The 9,911-nt window shown below is 36.6% G+C and overlaps 1 protein-coding gene across 1 annotated transcript; it reads right to left on the bottom strand.

The window, feature by feature from the left end:
- Positions 1 to 2,219: 2,219 nt before the first annotated feature.
- Positions 2,220 to 4,056, bottom strand: LOC131324687 (malonyl-CoA:anthocyanidin 5-O-glucoside-6''-O-malonyltransferase-like). The gene has a single exon (XM_058356764.1). The coding sequence runs from the start codon at positions 3,728 to 3,730 to the stop codon at positions 2,345 to 2,347; it is 1,386 nt and encodes a 461-aa protein (XP_058212747.1). The 5' UTR covers positions 3,731 to 4,056; the 3' UTR covers positions 2,220 to 2,344.
- Positions 4,057 to 9,911: the final 5,855 nt, after the last annotated feature.

Below are 9,911 nucleotides of genomic sequence, written 5' to 3'. Positions count from 1 at the left end.
AAAATTGAAAACACATCTCATCCATTAATTGCGCGAATGAACCCGTGAAATTGTACTCCGCCGTGAATAAATTTCTCTCATAGTAGTCCCGCAAAGAGTTTGGATTAAAAAATTAACTTATTTTTTTGTCCTTATTCAAATTTTTTTTGCATTTTTTTTGTTTTGTGTCATATTTTTGTGACTTATTAATTTGTTTTGATGAGAGGAATCGGAAAAGTAAAAAAATTTGATCGAAACTTATAATTTTTTGAATAAAGACAAAAAAAAAAATCAATAAGACAAAAAAATTTACTCCGTACTTATTCTCGTCTTTTTGAAAAAATTTATGAGTTTCGATCATAACTTTTTTTTACTTTTCTAATTTTTCGATCATAATTTTTAGTATATATGTAATTGGGTTAATGAGCGGGTCGGGTTTGCTTTAAAATAAATGGGTCGGGTCAGGTATGGGTAATTAGATTCATAGTTAATGGGTCTAAATGGGTTAATGACCCATTAAAGACCCAATCCACTAACAACTCACCCAATTTGACCCAAACCCGCCCGTTTGCCACCCCTAATCTAAATGCAACAAATGAGTTCCAAGAACACTAAGTTTCAATATTAGCATTTTGCTTTAAGGATTTTGACCTTCAGTTTTATATCATCATGTTGAAATTCCCAGATCTGGATTTACTGATATCTTGTCCTTTTAAAATTTGGCATGCTTCTCAGCAAAGATAAGAGAAAAGCTAGCGAATAATGTCATTCCCTTTTTTCTTTGTCCTTCCTCTGGCTGGGTGTGGCGCAGTTTGCTGGGTGTGGCGCAATTTGCTGGGTGTGGTGTCTAGAAGCCCTATGCGCTTTGATCAGGAGCACTACTACAAATAAGTTAAAATATCACGGTTTTTAGCTGTGGTCTTTTACTTTTGATCACGGTTATAAAACTGTGATCGATCGGGCTGTAATTAAAAGTCCCCTACTTTTCATCACGGTTATAAACGGTGATAGATACTTGACAGAACTACGATAAAAAGGTAACTAGTTGTGATTGATTTCCATATAACATCTTGGTTTCATGGCAAAACTGTGATCATTTCTTTTCCATCTGGGGCATTTTCAAAACCGTGGTGGTTACCCTGCTTTAAAGATGCAGACAAGCAACAGCCTCAAATTCTCTTCTAAAGTTGATTTTTTCTGCTACAATCTACCACCTCTAGGATGAAAGAAATGCTAGGATTTTTAAGGCCAAGAGAGGAGATGAGGCAGTTGGGGAACATTATATAGGGATACAAGGGCTTGCCATGTGCCTGTGTAAAGTGCATTGCTGAAATGCTATGGATTAAGGAGAGTTGGAACGTTTGATTTCATCCCATTATCTGCTTGCTTTTGCTGTTAGCATGCTATGTAGTTTGTCTAATTGTATTAATTGAGTTGGTTTTTTTTTTTTGTTCTTTGGAACAGCTAGCTGGTGTGGGGTTCAAGGCCCCTTGCCTTCTTTTTTGGGTGTGTTTGAATGAGAAATGAAAGTACCAAAAGTACTACTTGGAAACTACTTGGGGTCTAAACAACCCAAGCAAAAAACCACGGACAATTCACTTGTGGATCTTGGAGCCATTGGTGTCCGCTAATTCACTTAGAGAGGCAAAAATGATGTTAGGACAGCGATTACACGCCTCATAAAAGTGCAGGCCAATTTTTCTTGTTTAATATCTTTGTTTTCATGTCTCTATATTATGTTATTTTTATGTTGTTTTATTCTAATTGTTTGAGTAGAGTTCTAATGTCTTGTAGATTTCATTCGTTGTTATTGTTTCTGATCCTGGGTCGCAAAGCGCATCGAGCTACTACATTAACCTTGATAAACCTAGTAGGTGATGTTTCAACTTGTCACCCAATCGACATTCAAGGGGAGGGGTGTGGTAGTTTTCTATCTTTCTTTATCAATCTTTGCAAGGTTTATCTACTTTGTGTTGCTTGTTTATAAAGATGTTCATATACATTATGTATCTACATTGAACAGCTGAGTTGGTGGAACTCAGTGTTGGATGTGTATTGTCGTTAATACGGAGATTGGCCATTTGGCCTTGCATTTGCTGAATCTTCACTTAATGATGGCTAGTGTTTTAAAACAGTAGACATGTTTATCAATGAATAACAGAGACATACCATTGAATGAAGATGATATATGGAAGGTGGCTCTTCCGACCAAAGCACATGCTCAGTAAGCCAAAGCTCAGTTTTCTTATATTCGGATGCAGTTCTTAATATTCCCACCGTATTGCGTATAATTTTGTAATAGGGTATCATACAAGAACATATTCTTACACTTATATCCTCCATGAACTCTATTGCCCTAACTGTTTCAACTTTGATGGATTTGATGATGTTTGAGACCGCTAGTAAACATTGAAGCAAATGCTTCAGTTTCGTTTTTCTTCAGCACTATCCCAATCTCAACCCCACCATTGCCATCTCTGGAATCTGAAAGAGATAAAGCTCCACTGTTCTCTATTAGCATCTCCACCTTCTCTGGTCTACCCCACCCAAAATCAATTTTGTAGACCTCAAACCGAGGAGAGGATGCGACACTTACCAAAAAACCACCTTCCTTCTGTATAGAAAGTAAGTTGGGTATCAACTCTTTTGCCCCTTTTAGAACTCCATCATGCAAACCTCCAACTGCTTCAACAATTGCTCTAGCTGCTACGGCAACCCCATCTTCTTCCATCAACTTGTTTGTATCCACACCTATGACACAACCTGTAATGCAGTTCCCAAAATAAGTAGAAGGGATGGGAGGTTCCAAGCGAGCCCTACAATCAACGCTGATGTAAAGATGTACATTCTTGGTTGTTAATTTTCGAGTTTTAATTAAGCAAACCCATGCGTAGGCACTGGTTACTGCAAATGTTGATGGATGGAATGTTGATTTCTCTAAATGTTTCTCTTGCCATTTAGCTTCCACCCACTTCTTGATACTTTCTATGTTTGCTTGTGTCAGTTTGAATGTGCCTAACATAGCATCCTCTTCAGCTTTCGAGTCCCAAATCTCGAGGCTTCTGTTGTTGGGTCCCTCGTGTGCCAACCAGCCGTGTATGTAAGATTTTTCGATGTCAAATGGGTCACTGACTATGGTCCTGTCATAAAAAGGAGTTAGGTCAGGTGTAAGAGTTGAGTCTCCGCCATGCCTGCAAATGGAGGCCCATGAATGCATAAACATGGTTATGGATTTCCCGTCAAATACAGCGTGGTGGGCGGCATGACCAATGGAAAACCCTGCGTTTGGGAAAAAAGTCACTTGCAAGGCTAGAACTGGTACTCCTGTTTTAGATGCTAATAAGCAGGGTAGATAATAATGGGATTTTTCGACTTCGCGAAAACCATTTCTTGAGAGTTGGTAGAAATTGTCTTCAGACTCTCCTACTGTAAGTGCAACTGTATCACCTTCATTATATTGGACAATTGGTTTGTCGGAATCCAGTGGCCAAGTGAGATTTCCGGCGAGTGGTAGATAGTGTAGGAGGGCGACGGATAAGGAGTGTTTCAGTTGAGGAAGGATGGTATCTATGAGTGTTGTTTTTGAAACGGGGAATTCATAAAAGAATACGCGTTGACTTGGACGAAGTCTCATCCAGAAAATGTCGAAGAACGTGAGAGGAAGCGATGTTTGGACAGTTGAGTTGGAGGAGGGAGGCATCGGAGGCACCCTGCAAACGTCCAGTATCTTCACCAGATTGGGTTGTGCCATGAGATAGAGGGGAGAAGTTGTATAGGATGTTTGGGTGGTGTATGAACTTTAAGAATTGGAGAGGTTATATAGAGGAACATTCCACTTGTTAACAAGATGAAGTGTTTACTAAAATCAATTGGTTGTAGTGTAATTTGTAATTATACTAGTGGTGGTTTTATTTGTCTTATATCGCAAACAAACGTAAAATTTTGATGCCGAATACACGGATTTTTCGAAGTGCAGTTTTAATTCAATATGGCTTCGATACAAAAAATAAAAAAATAAAAAATTTGTGGAACTTAAGTTTAAGAAAATTACTAGGTAAACTCGTGTGATAGAAATTATTGCTTGGAACCCATGAAACCCAGATGTTTTTAAATAGTAGTTATATCCATGTCGTATTTGTACCGATAATTTTTGGGGCTCGCGGACATGTACTCCAAATTAAATGTACCTAATACTATAAAGTTTAATTTATTTGTATTTGTAAGTATTATTGGATCGTAATCAATCGTTTGACTAAAGATGAAGTGATTGGTATGGGATTCCCACAAGCACGGACCTGCAGCTTTATTAATTAAGCAAATGACATCCTCCAATATTGAAAATGTTAGGCTAACCTAATCTTCAGTGATTAGCATGGCTCAAAACATCCGTCCGGATGGATCATCACATCAAGGCACATCAAAGATCGATTGCTGGATGACCTGACCCATTCTACGACTTGAGCCATATATACTATGTCTGGAGAGTCGTGCTCTGTCTTTAGCCGTGTCACATCCTGGACCTAAGAGTTAGGCAGGGTAAATGGAAACCAAGCTTATGAGAACTTAGTGTATATGATCATAGTGGATGGAAGCATAAAATGAGGATTTAACCAGTATTGTTCGATTGGAAATGAATCTTATGTGCTTCATAAAACTATATGTGTTACGGAGTATATATTTTCACTCTCATGTGATTTATCATTTGCTATGTACAGTAATTTTTATCATGCCATGCCATGCATGTGGGGTATTGGGTAGTCTGCTTTATTTTACTGATTGGTTGTGTAACTCAATGACACTCTTGGTGCTATATTGCCCTGAGATTTCATGCCAGGTATGGATGAAGAGATTTTTGATGACGCCGCAGTGGAGGGTGTGAAGAATCCTAAGGTGGAAGATCTAGTGGAGTCGTAGACCTATGACTAGATCAAATGGCTCACAATTTACCCTCTGTCTCACTTTGTTTTGCATGTTTCTTTTTTGGGACATTCTAAAAAATTATTTATATCTCACAATCTATAATATTTTATAAATTCAATATGAATCTTGATTGATAGATCTTAATTTATATTTTTAAACAAAGTTTTCGAAATCATAAAAAATATTATAGATTCTGAGATATAGACAATTTTTTGGAACGTCCCAAGAAGGAAACAGGCCCAACAAATTGGTCAAAGTTTAGAGGTGCTTTCATTGATACGAAAACCACAAAGGAGCAACCCCCAAGGAGGGAGGAAAGCAACCACATTGGAGGTCTAAACTCACAAACGAACATTAAGGACATCAAACAAACAAAACTCTTCTCCGACCACGAAAAGCCATCAAGACAACGTAGAAAAACCCACCACAAAAGCACCCACAATGAATTGTCCCACGCAGGGGAAGAAAATCAACAAAAACAACAAACAAAACTAAAGCAAAACCTGTAAGAAAACAACATATCCACACCCTTAAGTCCAGCCACCCAAAAACACTGATCAAGACCCTCGTTGTCGTCGCCACCGCCGTCACAAGGGCGGCCGAGACACAGCATAAACCACGGAATGGAACCTTGATCACCAAAGTTGCCAACCCCAACGTACAGCACTATCAACTGCTACCTCTGTCTCAAGAAACTACGCCCTCGTCAAGGCACGAACCTATGTGATGCTCAGAACGACAAGAACGGGGCCGGCTTGAAAATGTCGATGGAACTACAGGACAATCGGAAAGAAGAGCACATGTTAAGGAAGATCAGACAAACAAGCACACAGACGGATTGCTCTGGCGACGATTGGCTCTGTTGATGTTGGGGCTTGCTGAAATTAGTGGGGATAGATCTGAAGGAGAGAGAGACCCTAAGCGTCGAAACTCTACTTTAACTATATACTTGTTTATAATTCGGAAAACATTCCATTCAAATATATGGGACATATTGCAATTTAATTACTAAACTCTGTCTTTTCTAATGAAAACGTCTAAATTTATCCCGCATTTTGTAGAATAATTTTGAATAAGAAATCGAACTTTTGGGGTAATGCATATATAGTTCAAAATATATCAATTTGGAATTGAAATTAATATGATTTTCTAACCTTAACGGACAGAATTCTCTCTAGGGATTGTATCACCGTGTTGCGCATCTCCGAGCCGTCGGATCATGCATCTGACAGCTTGGATCTCATCTCGACAATGAACTACTCTTGATCGTTGGTTGCCAAGATGTGATCCAAGCCATCGGATGTACGACCCGACGGCTCGTAGGTGCACAACACCAACCCGAAGTCCCTTCAAATAAAGCCAAGATCCACCCACTACTGAATTTTTAATAGCCACACGAAGAGCATAAATTTTTCTTTTAAACAAGTCACAAATGATGGGCCATAAATTTCAAGTATTTAGTATATTGGAGTATAACAATAGTTCAAAATGCTACGTTAATACGTTTTGATTTTTTCATTTTTTTGCCAAAACAATGACAGATGATACCATTAATCTCAATCAAAATACATCAAGTAGAAGACTCGTTTCTAGATAGGGAATCAAGCAACCACGAGACTCAACCAATGGCTATAACCCAAACCAGACAAACCTTTCCTAGCCAAAAATACACACTTCACCATAGGTATCGATTGAAATCCAATCGAAAAAGTTAAAGAAAAACAGGAAAAAATCCCATAACCTCACAAATTATCCTAATTCAGCACCGGTAGAACCACAGTGACTACGATCATGATAAAAAATAATGGATTTCTGACAACCTCGAGATGCTAACCCAGAACCATAACCATGAACGCCGACCTCGAGATAACTACGGTAAAAAGATCATGTCTAAAAGAGTTTGATACCACCCAAACTGAGAAAATTACAACTGACTAATTGATTACAAACATACTCCATCAAACAACAATCGGCCATGCATGCTTGTTTGTTGTATTTTTCTTTGTAACTTTTGCTATGTCTACATCTTAATTTAGGACTGATTTTGACATTGTGCGACCTCTCAATTTAAAGAATGCTTATTCCTTTCCTTGTTTGGTTCTTAAAGAAAAAAAGGGAAATTTTCAAATCTTAATTCAACTTTCTTCCATATTTTCTCTAATTTTCTTCTCAATTATTTCTATTCTTTTCCTAGGTTCCAAATAGAGCTTTAGTTTCATTGAGAAGGTAAAAAAAAAAAAATTTGAATGTTCGTAATGAGAGTTGAACCTCTGTTCCGTCTTTAAGCATTTGGAAGCAACCAACAAACCAACAGCGTACTATGGCACCATTTTTCTCAAAAAGTATTTGTGGTTATATATCGTAAAGGAAAAAAGAAACAGCAATTCCTCTAGGAGTCGAACCCGTGTCAACGTAACTTTCAGTACATGTTTTTGACCAACTGCACTGGAGCTTCCCTTCTCAAAATGTATCCTCGTAATTGACTCCAGAACACGAATAATCTGAAAATTCACAATCTACAATATATGCAAAAAAAGCGTCGTATAATTAAACACCCCCTAAGACAATAAATACAATAATATGTATCATACTAGTACCAGATACCAATATTTTTTCCGTATCTACGAAATAAATTTTTTATTAAGTATAGGATCAATTATTTGACTAAGATCGATCACGAAGTGATTGGTATCGGATTCCCTTAGGCCGTTTAATTATTTGACCAAGATCATGAAGTGATTGGTATATGATTCCCTTAGGCAATTGCCTGCAGTTGCATTGATAATCAAGATGATTTAATATTGAAAGTCTATTTGGATGATCTAATCTTCTATTGATTAAGACAGTCAAATGATCTCATTTAGACAAATATCCTCTTATTAATGAAACAAACATAATTCGGACGGATATAATTAAGCAAGAACAAGGAGTGGCATTTCAATTCATTCGTTGGATGGGAAGGTCCAATCAAATAGTTTTTGGGCCTTTTTGAGTCCGCCTCAATGATCAAGATCGTTTACTTTTTAGAACTCGTTGAGAGGAACATTCATGCCATAAATCTCTTTGATTAGATATCGTTTGATATGATTATAGAACGCATTTATCTCGAGATAAATGGAATAAATGAAAAAAGTAATATAACAACACCACACTTGTCATCCTCCGTTTTTTTTATTTTGTTTGGTGATTGAAACATGTTAACCATTGATGTGTAATGAAAGACAAAAAAAAAAAAAAAAAACTTTATAAAGAACAAATGAACGCGGTCTTACCTAACAATACATGTCACCACAAGAAATCAAGTGAGAGGCGACAAAAAATAGTGACGAAATTGGTTTTCGTCGCCAAATTGGCAATGAAATTGGTTTTGTCGCAAATAGTACACTTTGGTGATGAAAAAATAATTTCGTCCCCTTTTGTAATAAAATTGGAGACGAAAAAAATTTCATTGCAAATATTACACATTGGCAACGAAAAATCGCCAATTTTGTTACAAAAGGCAATAATTTGTATTGAAAAGGTTGTATATACAAAATTATGGTAGGGTAATTTTTTTTTTGCTTAACGTGTATATTAATGTTAATTGTACCCGATGATTTGCACTAATACTAATTCTACATAATAAGATAATGAGGTTTATTTTATGTTTTAAACTTAATCGAAAACATAACGTTTTGAAAAAAATAATATATCTCCTCTTAGTTATCACATTTGACAATAACGAAATCGTAATCGTAACCAAAAATAAATGTAAAACATATATGTTATATATTTGATATTTATAATACGGGGCGGTTCCGGAGACACCCAAAAAAATACCTCATAGTTTTCGATCAAATTTTGATGATCCGAGCCGCTCAATATGATCAGAACATGATTTTAAGGGTAACTGTGAGAAATCAACAAAAAAAATGACCGGGAAAGGCTTGATCCGAACAGTTTCAAACAGTTTTTTATTGAATGGTTCAAATAAAAACTGCTCAAATCAAGCCTTTCCCGATCATTTTTTTTGTTAATTTCTCGAGGGCACCTTTAAAATCACATTCTGCACACATTGAACGGTTCGGATCATAAAAATTTGATCGGGAACTATAAGTTTGAGATTTGGGATTTTTTTTTTAGGTGTTTTTTTGGATGTCCCTTGAACCGTCCCGTTTATAATATATATCAAAAAATGTATACGGTGCAATTGGTAGAAGACTTACGCATGCAGGTTTGGTTGACTTGAATGCTCGGGTTCAAAACCCAGGAGACACAAGAAAGTGAGATTTTTCCCATATGAAAATGCCTTTAGTGACGATTTTTTTTTTGTCGCCAATTTGAATATTCATTTTGGCGACGAAAATGGTCTGCGACCAAATATTTTTCTTATTTTTTCGTCGTGAATTAGCTAAATAGGCAAGGAAAAAATTCGTCACCAAAAACAATAATGGGTGACGAATTATTATTTTTCGTCGCATGGTCTTTTGCGCCAAACTTTCGTCGTCAGTTCACTTGAGACGAAATCTGATGCTTAGCCAACTTAAATAATTCCTCGCCTATTACTTGATTTCTTATGTAGTGACGGTCCAAAAAATTTCGAATTACATATCACTCTCGTGCCATTATTTAAAAACTCGTGATTTTTCAGAGATGCACACTTCAAAATTGCACAGAAGGAAGAGAGACGATGGAAAAATTAACTTTTTTTTGTAACTTTTTGTGTGTTTTGTCACCAGGAAACAGTACAAGAACAAGTATATTTGGCGATGAAAAAGTGGCGAACTAAGTATATTTGGTGACGAAAAAGTAAATTCATCACTGTTTTGACATTTTTTGTGACAAAATTATTCGTCCCAAATTATCCCTTTTTAGTGAGAAAAATATAAGTTGGTCTTTAAATGTATTAATTAGCGAGGAATATATTTTTAAGGTCGGGTACCTATTTGACAATTTTCGTTGCTGAAATCATAAATTTGGAGACGAAATTATTTTTCGCTGCCGAAGTTACATTCTTGGAGACAAAATATATT

This window comes from Rhododendron vialii, chromosome 4a, assembly GCF_030253575.1.
Source record: "Rhododendron vialii isolate Sample 1 chromosome 4a, ASM3025357v1".
Taxonomy (NCBI): Eukaryota; Viridiplantae; Streptophyta; class Magnoliopsida; order Ericales; family Ericaceae; genus Rhododendron; species Rhododendron vialii.
Note: the sequence above shows the minus strand (reverse complement) of the source record. Positions and strands in the feature narration are given on the sequence as shown.

What these genes read in the sequence shown, in the direction of transcription:
- LOC131324687 (XM_058356764.1), bottom strand. Translation starts at nt 3,730, where the DNA reads ATGGCACAACCCAATCTGGTGAAGATACTGGACGTTTGCAGGGTGCCT.